Source organism: Penicillium cinerascens (assembly GCF_028974065.1).
Source record: "Penicillium cinerascens strain IBT 15544 chromosome Unknown contig_1_segment0_segment0, whole genome shotgun sequence".
NCBI lineage: Eukaryota > Fungi > Ascomycota > Eurotiomycetes > Eurotiales > Aspergillaceae > Penicillium > Penicillium cinerascens.
Window position 1 is genome coordinate 1,816,980 of NW_026695287.1, and position 23,069 is coordinate 1,840,048.

General features: G+C 43.7%; 6 protein-coding genes across 6 annotated transcripts; 5 read left to right on the forward strand and 1 right to left on the reverse strand.

The window, feature by feature from the left end:
- Positions 1 to 249: 249 nt before the first annotated feature.
- nscR (Zn(II)2Cys6 domain-containing transcription factor nscR) lies at positions 250 to 2,371 on the forward strand (the record flags this gene model as incomplete). Its single annotated transcript, XM_058449293.1, has 5 exons — positions 250 to 621; positions 684 to 815; positions 876 to 1,382; positions 1,435 to 1,815; positions 1,940 to 2,371. 5 exons carry the CDS (start codon positions 250 to 252, stop codon positions 2,369 to 2,371), a joined length of 1,824 nt encoding a protein of 607 aa, XP_058311637.1.
- A 382-nt stretch (positions 2,372 to 2,753) lies between these two features.
- On the forward strand, positions 2,754 to 4,245 carry N7498_002232 (polyketide synthase; the record flags this gene model as incomplete). The annotated part of the gene is given in 3 exon segments (XM_058449294.1): positions 2,754 to 3,548; positions 3,621 to 4,109; positions 4,126 to 4,245. The coding sequence occupies 3 exon segments, from the start codon at positions 2,754 to 2,756 to the stop codon at positions 4,243 to 4,245; spliced, it is 1,404 nt and encodes a 467-aa protein (XP_058311638.1).
- Positions 4,246 to 4,497: 252 nt separating this feature from the next.
- Positions 4,498 to 5,907, reverse strand: N7498_002233 (MFS transporter; the record flags this gene model as incomplete). The annotated part of the gene is made up of 3 exons (XM_058449295.1): positions 4,498 to 5,120; positions 5,199 to 5,476; positions 5,546 to 5,907. 3 exons carry the CDS (start codon positions 5,905 to 5,907, stop codon positions 4,498 to 4,500), a joined length of 1,263 nt encoding a protein of 420 aa, XP_058311639.1.
- A 1,271-nt stretch (positions 5,908 to 7,178) lies between these two features.
- Positions 7,179 to 7,735, forward strand: N7498_002234 (Zinc finger C2H2; the record flags this gene model as incomplete). The annotated part of the gene is made up of 3 exons (XM_058449296.1): positions 7,179 to 7,319; positions 7,411 to 7,575; positions 7,637 to 7,735. 3 exons carry the CDS (start codon positions 7,179 to 7,181, stop codon positions 7,733 to 7,735), a joined length of 405 nt encoding a protein of 134 aa, XP_058311640.1.
- Positions 7,736 to 7,807: 72 nt separating this feature from the next.
- N7498_002235 (Zinc finger C2H2) lies at positions 7,808 to 8,082 on the forward strand (the record flags this gene model as incomplete). The annotated part of the gene is made up of 2 exons (XM_058449297.1): positions 7,808 to 7,933; positions 7,999 to 8,082. The coding sequence occupies 2 exons, from the start codon at positions 7,808 to 7,810 to the stop codon at positions 8,080 to 8,082; spliced, it is 210 nt and encodes a 69-aa protein (XP_058311641.1).
- Positions 8,083 to 9,174: 1,092 nt separating this feature from the next.
- N7498_002236 (uncharacterized protein) lies at positions 9,175 to 9,719 on the forward strand (the record flags this gene model as incomplete). The annotated part of the gene is made up of 3 exons (XM_058449298.1): positions 9,175 to 9,193; positions 9,239 to 9,333; positions 9,381 to 9,719. 3 exons carry the CDS (start codon positions 9,175 to 9,177, stop codon positions 9,717 to 9,719), a joined length of 453 nt encoding a protein of 150 aa, XP_058311642.1.
- Positions 9,720 to 23,069: the final 13,350 nt, after the last annotated feature.

Sequence of the window (23,069 nt, forward strand, 5' to 3'; positions counted from 1 at the left end):
TATATCAAATGATCTTGACTGCCTGGAGGGGCTGAGCGAGGTCAAAGGTACCCCCCTTTCTTGGTTCTAGCGGATGACCGGAACTAACTGTTTGTTTTTTCTCCGTTGACAAAGCCGATCAAGCTGTTTCTCAACCACCGACTCTTAGGGGATCCCCAGATAGGCCGAGAATCAACCACACCAACCACATGTGATAAGAGAGATAGAAAGAGAGAGGTTGATTTGAAAATACCTAGAATTGTCCCAGTGATGGAACACCGCAGTTCACCGGCCAAGTCTCTGCCCCAGCGAAAGGGCATCACCACCCCGCAACTCAGTTGTGAGCTCTGTCGCAAGCGCAAGGTTAAATGCGACAAGCTCAACCCATGTACCAACTGTGCTACTATTGGAACTGCCTGTATTCCCATATATCGAACGCGACTGCCCCGGGGCCGACATGCCAATCGTGCGCGCCTAGTGTCATCGCCTCCTCCGCCCACAACAGGGTCCGGGGAGACCGAGCGGCTGGCTCAGTCTACCGTACCAGTCAATGAAGATCTCCAAGAGAGGATATATCGCCTGGAAGCCCTCATCCAGGGTATGAGTTCAACCGGGACGCCATTGGCGAGTTCGCGGGAACAAGTAAGGCCGCAACTTCCTTTCCTAGTTCATCTTCGAGGAATGCTGACCGAGACATCGATCAGTCTGCCCATCTATCTGATACAACAACGTTCCCATTGGAGCCGATTGATGCCCCCATTTTGAATACTTCGACGGTTCCCAAACGCCTCATGCTGCAACGTCCCGATCAGTTCTGGGCAGACTTAGTGGATGAAGTAGGATCTGCAAGAATGGACCACGGAAATGAAAATCATGCTAACACGGACACGATATAGATCCACGGCCTCCGCGATGTCGTCGAATCGTCACTGGGTGAAGGAGAAGAGGGCCCGATACCCCCATCTGACTCGGCCAAGATTAAGCCACCCAACGACAACGGGATTCAGGTACTTGGGCTGGGCGCTAGCGATCCACCCGCACTTCCACGGTCCCTTATTTCGCCACATGATCCCGCAGTCAAGCGCCAGCTGTTTGAGGTCTATCTTCAGCAGGTTGACCCCGTGATCAAAATCCTCCATCGTCCGTCTCTGAACCGGTGGATGGTCCACGGAGAACCATATCTAGCCTATACCGAGGGTCACCCATCGGTGGAGGCGCTGGGTTCGGCTGTCTGCTACTCAGCCGTCAGCAGCATGACTGAGAACCAGTGCTTAGCCATGTTTCATTCTAAAAAGGCGGATTTGGCGGCCGAGTCTCGCGTGGCCTGTGAGACGGCGATTGGGCAGGCAGGCTTACTCTCCACCCGCGATATTACCGTCCTGCAAGCATTTATCCTGTATTTGGTACGGATCTGACCTTTAGGGGCGCAAGAACCATGGCTGACCCTTCTCCCAGGTGGCTAGGAGATCAGAAGACCGCACTCAAGCCGTCTGGACCTTGATCGCGGTGGCAGTACGAATTGGCAAAAGCCTCGGTCTCTATCTAGACCCTGATACGGAGACATTTTTCAATCAGCAGATGCGAAGACGCCTCTGGTTTACCATCTGCCTGATGGACCTACAGGCCTCATTCTTCCAGGCATCCGAACCACTCATTAGCGTCGACGAGTCCTCGTCCACGGCCCTCCCACAACACATCAATGACTCGGATTTTGATCCCACCACCACGCACAATGACCCGAACCCGGAGGGCCTCACAGATACGACTTTTGCACTGGTCACTTACCACGCCCAGCGGATGGGACGTCTGCTCAACTTTGGCGGGCACGATCACAAGGTCGACGAGGGCGTGCCCCCCACCACATCCTCCTCCTCCTTCTCCGCCGCCGCCGCCTCAATATCCCCCCCCCGGCCGATGCGACCCCAGTTGGCCACAGCAGCAGGCCCGGTGTTTCGAACAGGAAGCGCTCCGCCTTCTTCATTTCTGTGACCCCGAAGCTTCGGCATACGCTTGGTTTACCTGGCATGGCACGCAGAGTCTTATCGCAACGGCACGGCTGGCAGCCCTGCGGCCTCTCCAGTGGCCCGGGCAGGCGCCGCCCCGTCGCCGGAAGGGCAACACTGAGCTTCTGCGCCTCTGCCTTCCGGTGCTGGAAAAAGCACAGCTCATGCACACTGACCCCCGTGCTAAGGGTTTCCGCTGGTATGTGACCATCCCCTGGCACGCGCTGGCGATCGCTATGGCCGAATGTTATGTGAGCAGCGACGCGGCCTTGGTGCAAAACGCCTGGCCGCTGGTCGAGTCGTCGTACCTGCAGCATGAGGCGACTTTGGGCCAGTCCCACGGCGGCCACCCCTTTCGCGTTCCCAGGACTCAATCGACCGCAGAGTAGTGGTGACGATCGGAGTTCGTCTGACTGTCCGCGGCCGCCTACCGGGTCCACCACGCCGGCGGATCTCGGGTTGTCGTCACTCCTTCCGTTATCAACCTGGGAGTCGATATCGCCGTCCTTGGAGAACATATCGCTCTTTTCAGTGCCGCCGTCAACGCCGGCCGTGGCGGACGGTTTGGATTTGGGGGCGGGGACAATGTGGGAGGAGTTATTCTCGGAGATTGCGTTCAATGAGATCGCCGGTCCGGATGTGTTTTTTTTCGAAAAGAATTTGGGCCTGAACTAGATGTACCATGTAGGCTGAACCGTATCCCCTCTCGCGACATTCACAAGTAACAGTAGATGGTATGATTCTGTGAATGACTTTGATAAAGCAGAGGCAATGACGGCGGATCTTAGTGCCATCCGAAAGACCCTCGAAGCCCACGGCATCAAATGCGTCCCCGTCGACGTCCCTTTTGCTTTCCACACCGCGCAGATGGACGCAGTGCAGGAACGTCTGACGCAGGCCGTGGCCTCCGTGCCCTTCAAGACACCTAGTATCCCGGTCTTGTCCCCTCTCCTGGGCAGCGTGGTCTTTGATGGAAAAACAATTAATGCCGACTACATGGTGCGGGCCACGCGCGAGCCTGTTCATTTTGCGGCCGCGGTTGAGGCAGCGCAGGAGCTCACCATCGTGAACGAGCAGACCCTGTGGATCGATGTCGGACCGCATCCCATCTGCGCCGGGTTCTTGCGCAGTCTGCTGGTGGGCGCGCGCGTCGTTGCGTCCTGCCGGCGCAACGAGGATAACTTCGCCACGATGGCCAAGAGCCTGTCTACGCTGCACCTGGCCGGGCTGACCCCCTCATGGTCCGAGTATTTCCGTCCGGATGAGCAGACGTACTCGCTGCTCCCCTTGCCCAAGTACCGCTGGAACGAGGTCAACTACTGTATTCCGTATCTGGGGACGTGGACACTGGACAAGGCGCATCTGAAGTATGGCCAGCAGCGCATTGGGTCCGATGCACACCCTGTGCCGTCGTCTACCTTGCGGACCTCCCTGATCCACCAAGTGATAGAGGAAACCGTGAACAAGACGACGGCGACGCTCAAAGCGGTCTCAGATATCCAGCATCCCGATTTCCTGGAAGCCATCAATGGACACCGAATGAATAACTGTGGCGTAGCAACATCGGTACCGTTTCTTTTTTTCTTTTTTTCTTATATTCTGTTGTTTTGTTTTTAACTAACAGGAGTGTACTTTCAGTCAATTTGGACCGACATGGCATTGACCGTCGGCGAGTATCTGTATCGTCGTCTGGTCCCGGGAACCGAAACCGTCCACATGAACCTCTATGATGTCGAAGTTCTGCACGCGCAGGTGGCTAGTCCTAACAAGAATAGCGCCCAGCCACTGGCTCTCGAGGCCCATCTCGACCTCCCCACGCGACACATGTCCCTCGTCTGGTTCAATGTCGACGGGACGACGGGACAGCGATCGTCCGAGGCCTTCGCGACCGGCGCCATCCAGTTCCCAGAAAGCCCCGAGCTTTGGCTTACGGAATGGAATCGCATGACGCACCTCGTGCGTGGCCGAATCGAGGCCCTCGAGCGCATGGCGGTCGAGAACCAGGCCAGCCAACTGTCCAAATCGCTGGCTTACGCACTGTTCAAGAACGTAGTCGATTATGCCGACCGCTACCGCGGTATGGACCGCGTAGTCATCCACGACCATGAGGCCTTTGCTGATGGATCGGTTTTTTCCCCCTCAGGCGGCTGCCAAAGAGGCCGTGTCGACGGCTGTTGCAGCATCAGTGCCCGCAACCACGAGCCCCACTGCTCCATCAGCGATGAAGTCAACTGGTTACTCGGTTGTATTGTTGTATTCCTAGTTGAATCCGTACCTTCATGGCCCGTTAACCTGTCGGGTTGTCATTTCCGGTACATTTCTGTAATGACTAGACTTTCTTGGAAATCAGCCGTCGGTTATGGAAGAAGATAGTACCAACGGGAGTGCTGGAATCATGTAACATGGTATGAGAAGAGGGAGATATATCTATACTATAGTGCAGCAAGCAGTGGCGATCGATACAGAACACAGAGTCAAGAGAAACCTCATCAAAACAGGGAGCATGCAGCATGACTTATCCAGAAGCATACCGGGACGTCCCGCGAAGCTTTGCCCCAAAGAACCAGAACAAAAATGGAGCGGGAACCCCAATAACAATGCTGAGCAGCCCTAGCAAACTGTTCCCCCAGCCATAATTCAGGGCTTGGTACATGTACGGCGCAAACAGAGGAAAGCTAAAGCCTGCAAGGCTGCGCAGCACCACGACGGCAGCGAGTCCGCTCGCAGCAAACCGAGTGTAGCTGTCAATAACATACGTCTGCATGCACTGCAAACAGATGATTGATCCAATGGAGAAGATGACAATTCCAATGTTCGGCATCACCCAGTGAATGCGCGCCTGCACACTCCAGCCATACCAGAACAGTCCAACTGGAATAAACAGGGATCCGATGAACATGGCAGGGATGCGAAATTCTGGAACAGCTGTGTTGTTCCGCTTTATCTTCAGCTGGCGGAAGATCCGATCACTCGCGCGAGCATTTACCTGTGCCCCAAGCACAAAGCCAATACCCAGTGAGATATAATTCAACCCCCTAATGCCGACGCTCTCTCCGTACACGCCTTCCCATACCCCCGGGAAGGTCGACAGAAGCAGATAAAACAACCCGAAGAGGTACGCCATATATAAGGCGATCACTTAAACAATGGGTTGTGTGGTCAGCAGCAGAAAAGGGCGCACCAGTGCTGTCTTCAGGGATGACGCTAAACTTTGACTTGAGTCAAATTCTGTATAGTAGCGCAGGTCACCCGATTCCTTGCGGAGAGTCTTTGCCCGCCGTTTCAGCAATGTCGGTGTATAGGTCTCGGGGAGGAATGCCAGACCGAAGAGTTGAATGACCGCACCTGCGATACTGGTGGACCAGAAAACCCAGCGCCAGCTGCTTGTTTCTGCAATGAAACCACCCGCAATCGGGCCCACCACTGGGCCGAGCAGAGGCGCCAAACTGTAAATTCCGACGGCCTTTCCTCGCTGATCGGCATTCCAACAGTCGCTGATAAGGGAAGTCAGCCTTTTTGCATGCATAACAAAGGAGTGATAACAAAGGGGCGATAGGACTAACCTTAATACACCTCCCCCAATGGCTAAAGGAGCACTCCTCGCAATCCCACTCATAAATCGAAAGGCAATCAACTGGCCTGCCGTCTGCGCAAACCCACAACCTAGGTTCCAGCCCACGTAACAAAGATTGCTAAACTGCAAAACGTAGGCTCTACCAAAAATTTCAGAGAGGGGCCCAAAACACAGCGGACCCACTGCGTAGGCTAGCACAAAGATAGAGAGAGTCAGTTGGGTTTCAACCTCAGATTGTATCTTCAGCTCATCGGCGATCTTTGTCAAGGCGGGGGCAACCATAGAGGACGAGACCGGGGAGATAAAGGTGAACAGGGAGACCGTAATTGTAACCGCCCATTTTTTACTCATAGCCCAATTTTTGGGATTTGCGCGGTCGTCTAGGGAAGACCAGGAGACCTAAATAGTATCCTTCCATCAGTATCTTGATTGGGCTATAGTATAGGGTTGACTAGATGACTCTGACCAAGTGGGAATTTTGTTCTAGTCTCCTTGTTTCGGTCCCGGAAGTTTGTGATGTGGATTCTGTGAAAAAAAGACCACTCTGATTAGCTATACTCTCCAATTCTCCAATGATGTTCGATAAGCCTGCATAATAAATGGATTTACTTCCAACACACTATACATACCTCCTTCTTTGGCTGCCATCTCCAGCGTTTGACACTACTTACTGTAGCGCAGAGTTGGAGAAAAACAAATCAAAGAACAGCTGTGTTATCTGTAAAATCGTTGCGGTATTCATGTAAAAGCGAAGGCTAGGAATTCTTTCCAAAGGGGCTGACGCTTTTATATCCGATTTCTCTCGGCTTTTAAGATAGTCTTAAAATCCGAGAAACCATACATTTCAGGCATTAATATCGAAATGCCTTCTTCCCGCCGCCACAAGGATTCGCCATCATCCCGCATTTGCCCCATCCAATTGTTCACACTTTTAATGAGTGGTGGGTGTGCATAATAGGATTAGGAAGATCGACATGGGACGGTCCGTCCGCAATCGCCGCTGGTTCCAGGATCCGCATATAAGGGCAGTGATTAGCAGTTCCACGTTCCACGTTCCTCAGCTCGTCCTGCTCACTGTTAAAATCCTTACTGCGTCCTTAGAAAAGAGGGAACTAAGACCGGACCAGAGAGTGGTGATAGCCACAATGTAAATGTTTTCCTCGGCGTTCATCGGAACGCAAAATGGGAGTTGCAGTGATGGTACAAGCACTAAACTGACAAAAGAAAAAAGCAGAAAGACAGAAAAACGAAACATAAAACATACAACAGCAGGACTATGGCGATGCTCACCTAGCGCCCATCGTTCGGTCGTGGGCGGCTCGCTGCTTTACGCAGTCGGCCTTCAGGCGGGTTCGGGCGGCTTCAGGCGGCAGTTCACCCACCTGAATATTCTTCACCCAGACGGGTGAATCCCTGCTGCAAAATGTGACTTTATACATTTTGATCAGGGAAAGATTTCGCGATATAGGAGCAGTCACTAAATCTTTGCCTTTTAGGCGGTTGCCGCTACCCTCCCCCTTTTCCACTTCTATTTCACTTCTCTACCACTTCTCTTCTACTTCTCTTCTACTACATTCCCACCCTTCTGCTGTGTTCCGCTTACTTTTAAGTCGACGGCAATTATGACGAAAAAAGACCCCCTACTCGCTTATACTAGTAACGTGGTTAACCTAAGCGACTTCGATAACTCTAAAATCAGACGGGCGGTCCTACCACGTACAGAGAGCGACTATAAGTGTGCTCTAAGAATCTTTGATGCGTTAGTGTGCAATATCTCCCTAGAGTTCTATAAATTAACTATCTACTAGGTTTCTCGAGCGACATCCACAAGCCAAAAACCCTCCTGACCTCTAGACCTATAAAGCCTTCCTTGTCTGGGCTGCTAAAGGGAAAAAAGGCCGAATCGAGGCTTTTCCCACTGTAAAAACTATTCAGGGGTTTCGCAGGGACTTTCAAGCTGGGATGTTATATATACGAGATATTAATTTTTCCGATGAATTTTCCACTACACTTCACGAGGTATAAAGTAGATATACGATATAATGCCTCTAGTGGTATATATTCTAATCCGTTTACTTAGTTTATTCTAATAGGACTTTGGGAGAAAGTTCCACTTTCTACTGCTAAAATGGACTATAGTAGATTTTCACCTAACGATATTATTATCCTCTTGATATAGCTTTGGTGTCGAGACAGCCACGAGTATCGTGGGGAGATCCCTAATAGAACGAGGGTGTAACTAAGTGCGGCAATGCTACTCTATTGCTTTATATCTGCGCGGACGGGGGAAGTTCATAAGTCTATAGCTCGGAGAGGCTCGGCAAGATTGCCTAGCGGAGATGAAAAGGATATAGGGCTAGAAGCCTATATAATGGCGGTATGCTATAAGGTGAACTCCGAAAGAAAAGAAATAATATATTTCGGAGCTAACATATCTATTAGCATTTTGAACTAACTATTAAGATTGTGGATAAGGAGCCGATGCTAGTTCTTACCTACGATCGAAGATTTATAAAAGGGTATTAGAGGAAGACGGCACGGGATATTCCTACGTATGCTTTCTATGAAATATACTGAGAGGATATATCTATTTTCCTGAATTTACTAACGTTCTTCTTGCTAATGGCATCTACGGATAATGCCTTCCGAGATTACTCCTTAGTAGGAGCAATCTTGGATTAAGTTGATACCTACACTAAGGCTATTTCGACGGAGAATAAGATACTAGAAGTTATCTATTTCGTATAGAATATTTAAGAGACGCCTGTCTTCCGGCTGTACATTGAGCTTTCCATTGAAAAGTCCACAGGCAAAGCTCGAGGGGTAGATGCCTTTGGAAAGGAGCTGGTTAAGCTAGGTCACTATAGTGGTTATACATAAAATATTATGGTTCGTGCCTGCCGTAGATGGGCACTAATATAAGTAGGTAGATGCAATACCTAGGACCTAGAGGGAAGCAAGCTAGTTTTGCTAATATTGATATAGATAAAGCCTATTTAGAGTCTGCAAGGATAAGATTCGTAGGATAGACTAACCGAGATACTTACGGGAAGTTCTATGCCCACTTGGTTAGTGAAATAGATGGACTAGCAAACTACCTTGGAATTGTAAGTCGAAGTGAGTATATTGAAAACCGCCGTGGAATAGGAATATATCAGAATTCACACCTCTTTTAATCACTTCCCGCGAAGGCGGAGTTCGAATTTATGGACCGAAGTGATATTAGGGCTCTTAATAAAGAAATGCGCCACCTAAGTGTATAACTATTATCTGCTACGACTCCTGAGGAAAGATATAGCATTTAAATCAAGCAAAAACTCGCGTATAGCAATAAGCAATGGCTTTATAAATAGGAGCTTAAGAGGCTAAGAGCCACCTAATCAAATAAGCCGTATAGATCCAATAAGAACTAGGTCAATATATAGCAGGAAACTCTTTTTTCTTACAGGCGAAGGGTTATGCCCTAGAGAGACCTTTTAGCGAATATCCTGCCTAAAAAGTCTTCTCTGTGATATCACGATGGAAGACGAGCCCTAGACGTACTTAAATTTATCTACAAAGATAAATGCACCGTTGTATATCGTGCCGCTCTCCAACCTACGGATAGGAAATATCTCTATGGAAAGCGCATTAATGAGTGAGTCTTATTAAATTAGCTATGATCTATCGCTGATTACTTTAGATTTCAACCACATAGAAGGTGGCTACACCTTTACCGATGTTATAAACGTAATAGAATTAATAATGGATATTATTTTGCGGAAATGTGCTTTGAATGTGACCATTAGTTCATAACGTCCTTGGAGTGGGAGTATTATTGCTAGGAATATCTTGAAAATCCGAATGGGCTACTTCGATGTGACCCTTTAATATTCCGCAACGCCCCTATTAAGGCTAGGTTTTGTCCTTTCTGTTTAGGAAACAAAAAGCTGCTTCCATCGAAGAGAATGATCCAATTCGTGGTTAGTTCTTTAGAATGGTACTCTCACATCGAAGATCACTTAAATGAGCTTAAAGAAAACTTCCATTGTGAGCATCTAGCTTGTTTACTGAAGTTCGATAGTTTAGAGGCCTTGACGTGTTACCTTACGGACACCCACTGCAGGCGGCCTCGACGTGAATCTCTTAAAAAGAGGAAGTTTGAGCTTGATGACACTACTTGATTGGGCGTGTAAACTGTTTCCTTGTCTTGATTAAAGTTGCTATCTATATTAATCCTCTCTATTTATATTGCCTAAGCTGCCGCTCTACCGCTGTGTACTTATTATCCTAGACCTATTGATAAATTGAGCTCTATAAAGGCCCGAGAAGGTAGTCTGCGTATGTAAAATGGAGGAATATAGGGCTAAGGAACGTTAGAAGCACTCTTAAGGCGGAGTCCGTAGACTATATACAAGATTGAATAACGTTTACCTACTTATGTTATCTAATATAATGCCAAAGGCCGGGAGGTAACGACTCTCAGAGTATTATAACTTAAGATAAAAGGTATTATGTAGTATTAATGAAGATACAAAATAGAAGAAAAATCTAAGTCTGGGCGCCATTGACCTATTATAATAGTATAACCGAGGAAGAAGGATGAAGGATGGCTCCCTTAATCTAAGCGAAGGCGGGTATAGCGGCCGATGGGTTGGATGGTCGCACGTAGGGCAGCTAACTCCGAGGCGTTATTGGTGATTAATACGGTCGTGATTCATGGCATAGTAAGACACAAAAGTGGATAGAACACGGACGCGTATAGTTTATCGGAAGCACTATTCCGAGATTCTAATTGCTGAAGGTAAAAGCACGTATCGGAGGATTGATGGGAAATTTTGTTCAAAAAACGATATGCTATTATATTTTGTACGAATCCGTAGTACGCGCCGATGCATCTTGTTCTATAGCACGGCCTAAGCCTTGCCTTTCTATTTTGGGAAAGACTCTAATTGGTTGTGATCCACTTAACTATTCCGATTGGTTCCACCACGCGTGATTAAGGAGGCCGATCTGGCATCCCTGATGGCGAAGCGTAACCTAGGTTAGCCTAGCAGCAGTTCGAGCCCCTTAGCCCCTGGAGTTGGTGGATTCTTCGTAAGCACTACCAATTTTAGCTCGTGGCGTGGGTTGTGATTGAACAAGGATAAAAATACCCTAATTTTGAGTGTGATGTTAAAGGAAACGAATGATTTTAGGGGCCAAAGCGCTCGAATCTAGCGGTAGCCAATAGCTTACTTATATAGAGTATCTTGGGCAAACGAAGAAGAAAGCGCATAGGAGCAGCCCTATTAACTCTAGTCCTTGGATGAACTCGCTAAATCCTACGAAGTGGGCTTCTAAGCTACCTATAGCGGTGGTACTTGTGATTTATTACTAAGGAAGTCCCTACGCCACTAAAAGAGCCGCGCTACTTCTAACTTGTTCCATTTCTGAAACGGCTCGTGCTTTAGTATATATTAGCTCGTCCGATGGACTGTGGTAAAGCTGTGAGCTACGCAATTTCCTTTTTGTAGGCCACTTATGGCTAATGATTAGAGCTACGAAAATAGGCGCGCGCTGCTGAGCCGCGATTTCTCGACAGGATTAATTTCAAACTAGCTAATAGACTTTGCACAATAACCTAACGCCTAGGAATCCGAGCTCTTATACTAATTAGCTCCCTAATTATGCTGCCTAGGGCGGAGGCTTAATCCCCTCGCCTCCTATATACGGTTAGCTACTGGTTCTAGAAATGGAGTGCGTAGGTGAACTAAACTAGTCTTGTGGTAGTCTAATAGCCTTATGACTAGATAAGTGCCTGACTTAAATTCTAAATTTTCCTGTTGTTGAGGCTCTGGCCCGGGAAGAATTGCGTAAGGTCATCTATTCTTACCGTCACCTAGTAGAAGAAGGCATAGCTACCCCTTCGAGGCGTAATCTAGAACATACACTACTGTGCCCCCGAGTTAAGAAACGGCTCGAAGTTGGTCCGTCTAATTGTATAGAGATTTATAACTGCGGCACCTATACCAACGGAAATAAAACCCTTATAGGCTGAGAACTACTTAATAAATATCTACTTAACGATGCCTACTTGCAAAATGCCCTATTTTCCTTTAATTTTGCTAGACTCGTTCCCTCACTATATATCGCCATCGCTCTCAATTATGTCTATCGATCCGGAAGCCTCTAGTTATAACAAGAAGTACACCCTATAAGAAGAGTAGATTCTACTTTACTTTAAGGGAAAGGGTCTTTCCTAGATCCAAATTACCGAGGAATTCAATGCACGAGTTAATATCGACCGACAACGAACCATGGCGGCCTTAGAAAGTAAATGGCGGTAGTTAAAAGAAACTCTCCTCGGAGAGACGGTGCCTGAGTAAGATTACCCGGTAAATTCGTATATTTCCCCGCGAATAGTATTGAATTCTTATATTTTCAAGACTTTATAATAAACCCGTCGTGGAAAATAGTCGAGTCGCTACTATAGCCCTTGGTTATATACCTATTTTGAATCCTATTTGTGTGGGTGCTGGTCGTTCGGGAACTAGGTTATGATATGATGGGGGTCTCTGCGTATGTCTTAAATATAATATTAATTGCCTATGGAGATTTTGTTGATGATTTATAATTTCCTCTATGATATCTACTATGTGTCTTAGTCTACGAAAAGCTATAGACAACTCTAAGATGTATACGATATACGAGTCTACCTTCTATTGAGGACCTAGCTCATTAAAGACTATTTTATATACTTTTTTACTAATACGGGCTACAATAACGCACGTAGGTATCTTTGCAAGATTAATCATCCCGGATTGCGTTTTATTTTGATTATACCTAACTATGCTTTATCTATCTACGCGATTTCGAACTCTTAACCGCACACGGTTAGAAAGAGAGCTCCACTAGATTAACGACGTCTTTTATATGTTTAGAAATAGTGTTATAAATGTTCTTCCGAACATCTTCACGAGCTAAGACTGTCGTAAATTAGACTTTGATATTACTTTAGGCTTTAGAATATACTAGTTACTAGTGCTTTTCCACTCTTAGTCTAGAACTGTTCTTTTATTAACCTTGTCATATTAATTGGGCTATGAAGTTTGAAGATTCTCCTATGTTCGCTATTCTATGGTAGCCCGTCTATCGATTCTTCCCCCTCGTAGGAGATAACGTAGAGCCCAAAGCAGAGATTCTAGTATTGTCAGTTTTGACAAAGTTGATAATATGAGAAAAAACTTATATATAAACCTTGGTCTTGCTTAAGTAGTTGGGTTATCCAGTTGTGAACCCAATTTAAATCCGCTTTGATCCGTCAGTTAATGTGCACGTTAGCTTAGGACATACTGGGGATATATACATTCTATATCAACTTCCTAAGCCACAAATATACTGCGATATCTTTTTTCTTGAATACTTACCTCAATAAGAAGTCGAATATATAATATCTAAGCCGCGATTCTAATTCCGGTCGCCACTAGTAACGCGCGATCATAGTGATGAAGCTTCTGAGATATTCCGTATAGACTATCTATCTATGTCAAGAAGCTTGTTTCCGGACGTTTAATAAGTCGTCTCGTGAAACTGGACCTTTTCTATATAAGTAGTGATATGTTGCTCAATTTACTATCCGTAGTCTCGTCCCACCAAGCTATTGAAAATGGATAGCTCTGGAATGTAGAGAATCCCCCTACACCTAGCATCCATACGTATACGACCATTCCTGGCTGGATCTGAAAGGGCTGGTTAATTGAAATAATAACCTCAGCCACATAATCTCTAAGTCTGATTATATTAGCCCTCGTTCTAATTTTTGGATACTTGATATTGCGATATAGGAGCATTGACTAGCGAAATAGACTAGTAACGACAAGAATAATGCTCCTAATAAGAAGGTAAATCTAAGAGAATGCACTTTAAAGATGCAAATGCTTCTAAGCGGAAATCAGAATAGTAATCGCGGCCACTAAATAGAGCTTAGCAAATGTTTCGTAAGCCCATTTTCGAAGGAGCACGATCAGTGCCGAAAAGGTTATACTTAACAACGCCTAATATATTATTAGTCACGAAGGCTACCTAAACATCTTGAGACTCACAATAATTCCGTAAAGCTAGATATTTAAAAGTGGATGCTAACTAGATTGATGAAAAGTAATTAAGGAGTGGAGGACTGTCTAGACCTATACTATAACCCTAAGTGTACCGTGAAGCTGCTTGCTCGTATATAGGGGAATCCTTAGAAGATCTGCCACTAGCGCTAGCCTATCGTTTAATATTAGTGGAATTAAGTTAACTATAGCAATATTGCCCGCACGAATCCCTATAGAATGGAGATTCGGTGTGGCAATAAAATTGCAGTATAATGTGCCGCCCCAATATACTACCTGGAATAGAGCCTATAGTCTTGATTTTCTTTTCAGAATCAAGCGGTAGATAAATTGTTTTAATAAAAAGAATGTGACCTTGCGACTTATAAACTTCGTGAAGTTTAAGGCCAACCTAAGAGCTTGACGACTTCTTCCGAGGGCGCAAAGAGAAAGCAGTATTCCTCCTAGCGCGATAGTATATAGCTCCGATGGCTCTAAGATATTCATTGCGAGAGTCCTAGGGAACTAACTATTACTATAGTACTAGTAAGTTAAATATATGACTTTAAAGCCAAGAATAGCTAAGAATAGATTGCAGACTTCGTCCTCGTATCGCTAATGTATCCGAGGGCGGTAAATCCATTAGTCTAATATTAGATCATTCAGCAGGAGTTATATAGTGTGTATTTCCACATTTAAGACTAGTACCATTTTTCTTATCCTTCGACCTTTAAAGGATCTAATATAGATGAATCACACGCCCCCTTAGGTGAAGGTCGGCGTCGAAAGACCGTTTTTCGCAAGATTCGACAACTTTGTGCCATTTTCAACATAAGAGCTATAGTTATTATAGTTGATAGCAGTAACCGTTATTGGATCTACAAGATAGACGAAGAAATTCCTACTCTTAACTAGGTGAGAAGTACAGAAATAACACGCTAGGCAGCGAAAGCTAAAAGTAGAACAGGCAATCTAGCATCCAAGGACCTATATATATGATGACTTTGAGCCTTTGCACATTTCTTAATAAGCTGCTTAGATACCCCAGCGGCTAAGTCCACCGAGGTTCCGAGTGTGACGTGGGCGAGTGGGGCTTCGTGGGCGATTCGCTAGGAAACTTATATAGTAGGCGTTATCTTCTTGGCAATATTTTGATTATTTAATGTAGTTACTTCTCTTATTCCTAATTATAATTTTGTGAAGACGTAATTATAGGATCTCCAAAATCAAACGGTGTTGAGCTTACTCGCCTGGACTATATTATTTTACAAAACGGGGGTCAAACTATAAATATAGAACGACTTCTGATATATCTCTAGAGTACTAAATATGACTGACCACCGAGTTTGGATGAATTATAAGTGGAGATTGGACGCTTGCGCTAGGAAATAGCCTTGCATCAAGAAGCACACGAAGCACTTATGGGACTCTTTAGTGATACTAAAGAAGCTTATTAGATACTTTGGGAGGCGCTTCTCTAGCTTTCAACTAACTCTAATCATGATCTAGCCCTGCTGAGGCTGGCTAATGTTACTTAAGATATCAGTTTTCTCGTCTGGGGGAGTCTCCAACGCGTGTTATATAGATTATCCACCTTAGAAAGCCGCCTACTTTAAGTATTAGGTATTTCTCTTAATGATACGAGTGGTAAGGATTATATAATTTTGTAATTAGCGAAATGATTTGGAGATAGCTTAATTTACGTGAGCCTCTATTCTTGTCTATTCCCTCGCACTTTGATTTATCAAATTTATATTCGCAAGAAACTGTCTAACCTAGCGCTCCGCTTCTCCTAAAGATCGATTAAGCCGTTTAGCTTTCTTAGTGTAGAAATAAACTATTTTTCGCAAACGCTCGTTCTGCGAACGCAACCTAAGTTCACGAATCTTTAAGTCCTGTATTTCCTCCTTTAAAGCTTGATTTATTGCCACGGTGTCTTGAATAGTGTGCTCTAGGCTCGGAGAAGCTGGTTTAGAGTTTGTTGTATCTCTCTTAGTTTGAGGAGGATTAGTTAGCTCTGCGCGAACCTCTCCACACTTTACTACCGCAGAAAGTTAAACGTAGAAATTTATTAATATGTCGCTTAGCTGTTTGTCGAATAAATGACTTTTGGTGCCGTCAAATACCTATCGATATTTATCTTTTGGTAGCGGATGAAGTTGGACCTCTGATGGGTAGATTAAAAGCCTAAGCTCTTATTCTTTTTGCAGTTAGTAATTTGAATAAAGGCGAATTGTGGAGTCTTACTAAGGTGAGTTGCGAGGTGTTCTCGATAGATTTTGCGCTCGGACGCACGTCTTCTATTAGCTACGCTGGATATTATCCCCGTATCTGTATCTTATGAAGCCAAAAGCTGATAGTTTTGTGGAAACCTGTCTTTATTTAAGTGATATGATGTGATTGGAAGCGGATCGTGGGCGTGTCGCTAGCTGGAAAAAGTGGGCCTGATATAGTGGGGGGGCGCGTAGGGTACCTAGGCGTCCCGCTCGCGAGATATCAAGGCATGATTTCCTTGTGTCGCCTCACCCCCTCCTCTCACCACCCCCCTAAACCTATTCCACATTTAAAGAGATGCATTTCCTGTATATTGAAGGCACCTAGGTTATTTGCTATTTTTACGATGAATTGGAAGACTATTACCCTAATTTATCTTTTTGGCTACGCTGTGGCTAATTAGACCGTTAGTCTCTTATTGCCGGGGTTTTAGGGTCGATAGCTTTAAGTAGAGAATATAGGCGTCGTAAGTTGAGCTATATAAATTGCCCTTACTTTATTAACCAAGAAAAGACCTAGGATGCAACTACCTACTTAGTTACCTGTCCGACTACTGTAAATGCTACTGATTGCGGCATTCCTGGTAATGGTATGATAGTTGTTGTGGCATCAACCTCTATATAACTTATTAACGTCAACTAGATAAAGTAAACCTTATTAAATTACTCGTGGTAACTTTGAATATTGTCTGATTCTTATAGCACTGCATCGGTCTCTTGTAAAATTACAGGAACCACTTATGCATTCTATTATGTAAAAGAGACGATTGCTACGTAGGCCACCTTGGCCCTAAAAGATCTTAACTAGATGAATATTCCGGTTAATGGAACTTCTATAGCATCTTATCAATCCGCGGAACGTATTACTATAGCATCTGCTATGACTGCGATATCCCTAACGACCACGAATACTGCTGTCAAGAGACGGCTTAAATAGATCTTATAGACACTTATAATACTTCTTTACTATTTGATATAAGCTCATTGTTTGAGAGCTTATTAAGAGCTGCAATTATGGACGGCTTATTTGTTTTGTTCTATTCTAAAGTATAGTATTCTATAGTATAGTATGTAGAAATGATTTATTTTAGCCCTTCTCGGAATAGGTTAATATGAAATGTAAAAATGTGAAAATGTAAAAATGCCCAAAATATATCGCTAGCTAGGATATAAATGTTGGGTTGCCTTATATTCCTTTTGTTTTATGCTAAGCTAAACTTATTGACCTTGGAATTTAAAAGAAAATGCGTCTGATTCTGCTATTCTGGCTGGTTCTTCAAGCTTGTGCTTTCTCCAGCCTTATTATTACTATTGTGCCTAATTACCCAAAATCCCTAAGGCCCTTAGTGATATCTACCACTAGCATAATGAGCCCCCTATCTATAGAGACTATCCTTCCTAGTGAGATAACTAAAGGAACAAGCTCGATCATTTCGTTCATTACCTAAGGTAGCATATATTTAGCTTCCACAATAGGAAGACGAATTCTTTCGCTAGTCTATCCTATAGTAAGTATAATTCTATATTTATCTTATAGAGCTACTCGGAAGGTCACTTTAAGCGTCTTATTTATACGGTCAACTCAGAAGGCCACTTCGAGCGCGTTATTTGCACTGTCAACCTAGAAGGTCACCTCAATCGCGTTATCTAGGCTATCGACCCGAAATGTCACCTTAAGCGCGTTATCTGGGCTGTCAACTCGGAAGGCCACTATGAGCGCTTTAACATCTAGCCGAGGGGAGGGTTCCATAATCATAGCGAGTTAGACTCAGCGTTTTGTCTTAAGTACCCAGGCAGCCCTTCAAACTGGAAGCCAGTTTAATAGAGGCCCCACTAGTAGGCCCTATTGCATGAGAACTGTATTTGTGCTTACCCTATCTCTTTCTTTAGTTATTTATGCCCTGTTTTAGATAGTGTAGGTAGTTGATCTAGGATCTAGATAAGAATGGAAGCTTAGATAAGTTCTTTTGAAAATTTTTAAAGGGTGTCTAGTAGGCCTATACTATAAGCGCTCGCGAAACTTCAGCGCTAATCTAAAAATAGTGTAGGCGTTTCGCTAACGACCCCGAGCGAACCGCGAACGATGTGCGAGGTTCCGTGAACATTCTTAGGTCCTATATAGGTGATAGGACTATAAGTTATGGAAGACCTATTTTATATTTTATTTCTCGCTACCTATAGACCTAGATAACACCGACCGTCGATGCACTATCTTTCCTAACACTGTAGATGTTGACGGCTCTATAGCAAGAAGTGCTTATTTGAAAACGTCTGGCAATAATAGCGAGACTACTTAGACGCCTATCTAATAGATAATAGACCTCCAAGAACCGCCCTCTCGTCTTCAAAAGCGCAATCGACTAGGGAAATGGCTTCACCTACCCGTTAAAAGAAACCTCTCGGATGACGAACTATCTTTAAAGCGACCGACATCTTAGTTCTGCAAAAGCTATGCCTTATGGATGATATATTAAAAGTTCAAAACGGAGGGGAGCCTAGGAAAAACTTGCCTAGTATATACCATCGCTTCCCCTGGGCTAATTATCGCTATAAAGTAGTATAAAGCTATTAGAATAGATAGAACGGGCCATCTAATGAAGATATTATATAGAAATCTTGTGAACCTTATCAGCGCTTTTGAAGACTCAAAAGTTATTTATTTAGCTTATGAGCTTATGGAGGTGTCTTTAGAGTAGCTGCACTCTAGCTTAACTCTTAAGGAATCAGACATTGCATTTATATGCAAAGAGGTATAGTCACAAACACTCTTAGATACAAATATTGATAATCGTTCATAGCTTTTATATGGGCTTTGGTATATATATAGGGATCTTGCTATGTGTTACACCGATGTGAAATGCGATAATATATTTATATCGTCTCAAGGAGCCGTAAAGATAGGTCAGACGAGAACTTTAATATTTATATATAGCGCTAACTATTTAGAGCAGCAAATATAGGAGTATGTCTACTTGATCGACATTAAGGGTCTAAGTAGCTTGACATTAAGTCTTTAGCCTAGGTGGTATCTGAAATTATCTCACTGGGTTCTGCAAGTGTTAATTAGAGAGGTTCCTATCAAGATAAGTTAAGGGAAAGTAGTTAGAACTTGCGTTAATTTTGCATAGCAACCGAGACCAGCTCTATACTGGCTCTTTTGTAGGTTAGTTTTCCGTTTTATATTTTATATACCTATTCTGAATAGTGGAATAGCACGTATTTATCTCTTAGGCTGCAAATGATGGATGTCTTGTTGTGCTAGTGATGAAGATTAGAGGGTTGGTTCTACATGATTATAAATAGTGATTAAACCTTTGGTACTTAAGCTATTTGGCGTTCTAATAGATTCTATCGAGAAATTCAAGATTACCACTTCTTAGTTGGTATATAAGAATGCCGCTTAGTCTAGACCGATCATGCTTCGGTCCAACTAAGATAAGTCTCTCCTTTAATGTAGTAATATAGAGTTCCTTAAAAACTATTAAAGAGGATAGGCCGCCTAAACGAGCTGCAACGAATATTTGTTGCTGATCCGCTAGATAGCGTGCGACCTTTAAAAATGAAGGCTTGCAAAAAGGGTTAGTTGAGAAATTAGCATACTCCCTAGTATTCCAGACATAAAGAAGGATAGCATTCGGATTTAAAAGTATACTCCTGATAAACTCCGAGGGTATTGTATTGGCGCTAATGTGACTAAGAAACCTAGTTTCGAACACTGGATGATAGTAGAGGGGTTCATGATCTAGACGTGACTTAGTAGAGATAGAATAAGTCTTAAATGACGACCCTAGAATATGGTGAGTGCGATCTTCGGAAGTTAGTGCGTGATCTTTATTTTTATATGCACTTGAGACTGTGAGGGGCTTATCATTGATTTTATGCTGTTCATTATGTGCAAATGAGCTATAATGGTCGTCTGGGGAAGTGTCCACTTTATATAAGCCTAAAACTCTGGAGTTACTTTCTGGAGAGGAGGCCTCGTGAAAGTCGGCTTTATCAAAGTCAGAAGAGTTATTCCCCGTCCCAACCATAGTTGATGGGAGCTTAAGCTCCCTAAAAAAAGAGATAAAGATATCACGTTGTATAGCGAGGGACGTAGTATGTGATCGCGGAATAGCCTCTTGGCCGAAGAGAATGTCTAGAAATAGAAAGGTTCGATCTATTTCGTAGTTTTTATAAGAAGGTCGGTTACATTGGAGCTTCTTAGGCTACTTCTCTAGATCCGTTGTGAACTCTGCTGCCTTGAGCGTGGGTCGAATAACTAAAGCCGATGTTATCGTGTGTGCGACTTGATTTGCCACTGCTTTTGTTCCCTAAAAATCAACTATATAGCGATCTATTGGCTGGAGTTGAAGTAAGAACTCCTTGGTGGCAAGTTCGTATCGGTCCTCTCTAGTACTTTCCTTTATCGCTAAAATCTGGTTATTCTCGAACCCTAAGAGGAATGTAACTTCGGCTAGGTTTGAGATCCTCTCTGACTTAGAGCCAAAATATTGGCGTTTTGCCTTCTTTTGATCTTGGTATAGAAGGAGACCGGTTAGACTGGGAAAATTATGTATTATAGCTAGGAAAAGCTAGCGGTAGCCGAGGATTGCATTGTTTTCACTTCCACGGTAGATATTGAAGGTATTCTCCGCAACCTAAACGCGGTATATACCCGATATATCTTCATAATAGCTTTGTAAGAAATTCTGGAGCATCGTGGCTTTTGAATCTAGGGGCTGTAGTTGCTTAAGAGCTATAGCGTAAGCCTTAAAGTATATGAAGTCCCTTATAAATGTATAGAAAGAAAGAATTCTCCTATGGCTGCTTAATATTCTTTCCAAAATTAGGTCACGGTCACTTTGAGAGATGATATAGGTAAATATCTCTCTTCTAGCCATTTTATCAGTGACTGTAGCCTTGTTATACGTAGAAATACTTGGCATTAGTGTCTTGAGCTCACAAACTGTATCTTGGTCTAAGAGCCCTACTAGATAGTCGGCTATGATAATGCTCCACTGCTGATGAATGGCCTCTAAGTAGTGTTGTATTTCCTGTTTGAGGTTAGAAATATCCCTTGAAGTGGTCGTATTATGGTATACCTCAGAGCACTTAATCGATAGCCACTGGCCTAGGTAAGAGAATTTAATGAACTTCTAGAGGCCTGTGAATAGCAGTAGTCTATTAAATCCTCGTTGAACGCGCTTGAAATCCTTTTCCATCCGAGCTAGCTCGTGACGTATATATTTGCTGAATCGACCTCGCTATTTGAGTTCCGCGTCTATATCACCGCGGCCTTGATGATATCTTATATTCTGATAAATATCACTATCACAATAAGGCAATGCGTTTGGATACTCTTCGCGAATAACCTACTGTATATATGGGTCAAGGTCTTACAATCTTTTAGTAGTCACAATAAATGATCTTAGTCTATCTCACCTTCACTATATAGCTTAGCTACCTACCATTGAGCAGAATATGATCTAGTAGCTAATATATGGTGCTTTCCGTGTAGTATAACTAGCCGTAAACTGTCTGGAAGGTGCAGGAATTATATTTTATTATGTAAATTAATTTTAGCTCGACCCTGCTCCGCTAGATATCGCCGAAGAGTCTTATCTTGGATTAAGACCTTGACATAATTATTAGGGTTGAGACGAGAATACCCTTCGGACTCGAATATCTTGACTAGGGCTTGGATATGCTCTCCTCTGATTATTCGTGGTCTAGGAGCGGAAATATCAAAATGATGTAGCTTCACCTTAGCTCTGCCTCTATAGCAGGCCCGCTTCTGTAGAAATGTAGATTCGTCCAATATGGATAACGGGGGGAAATATTAGACTGATAGGAATATTGAGTTGGAGGAATATTAGACAGGTGAGAATATTAGACTATAGGAATATTGAGGTGGAGGAATGTTAGACTTATAGGAATATTAGACTGATAGGAATATTGAGTTAGAGGAATATTGGATAGGTGAGAATGTTAGACTAGTAGGAATATTGAGGTGGAGGAATATTAGACTTGTGGGAATGTTAGACTGGTAAGAATATTGAGGTGGAGGAATATTAGACTTATAGGAATATTAAACTGATAGGAATATTGGACTGGGGGAAATTTTTTGGTCCTTTAAAATTGAATAGAGTCGGAGTTAAAACGGATTTAATAGAAGGCACAAAGTTAACAACGTGCGTTTGGTATTTTCACATTTTATTTAAAGGCTTCCTGTCCCCCCCCTCCCCTATGAGATCCTATAAGCTATCCCTTTATTATGGGTATTCTTTCTAAGATCGCACGAAAAGCAGGTTTACTAGGTGTGTATATTATAGTAGTTAGGCATTTAGGTGGAAAGACGCGAGTTATATATTCTATCTTTCTTGTAGATGATTGGCCGGTAAGCCCTAAAGTTTGGTATTGATCGATTGGTATATCTAATAATTCGAATTCAAGAATTATATTGTAGTCCCCGAAGATGATGAAAGTTTGAGTGACCGAGGAGAAAAGGTAGAGGCTAAATGAAATCGCGAGGAATATGATTTATTTGCACGCGTGTCGAACTAGGTTTCCTTAGCTTCGAATTAAAGACTTTTATACGGTTTATGTTTGAATATATGGATTTCTTGTATCTATGGCCCTCCTAGTATCTCTTCTTCTGAGATTTCACTTACGCCCCTTTAGTGATTTCCATTCTAACTACTATAGGAGGAGAAAATATTATTAGCCCTATAGCAGTAACAATATAATAGCGCGGTATAGGGTTTGCCTTCTAATGTATACACTATTTCCTGGAAACGAATTCAACCTATCTTAGTAATTAAAGCTACGTAGCTGTTTCCACGCACCTTGAGAAATAATCGGAAAGAGCATTATGTTTGCCTAAGGAAGTGGATAATAGGGCTGATAGAGATGTCCTTTAAATAGATAAAGAAGAACTAGTTTTAGCTTAATCTAAACGTTTGATTAAATTCTTTAAACTCCCGTAGCTCCTGGATATGGAAATGACGGCCTTATCCTAGTTAATATCTCTCGATAATCTGCTTCCTGTGAAACTGTATAGAAGTATATAAGGATATCAACTTTGTAAGGTTGGAGATCGTGCAAGAGAGATTGCAATTCGGCACGAGACTCCCACGACTAAGAATCATCGTTCTAGCACACCTATATAAATGTTTTAGGGTATTGAGCGTTCTCCGAAGGATAT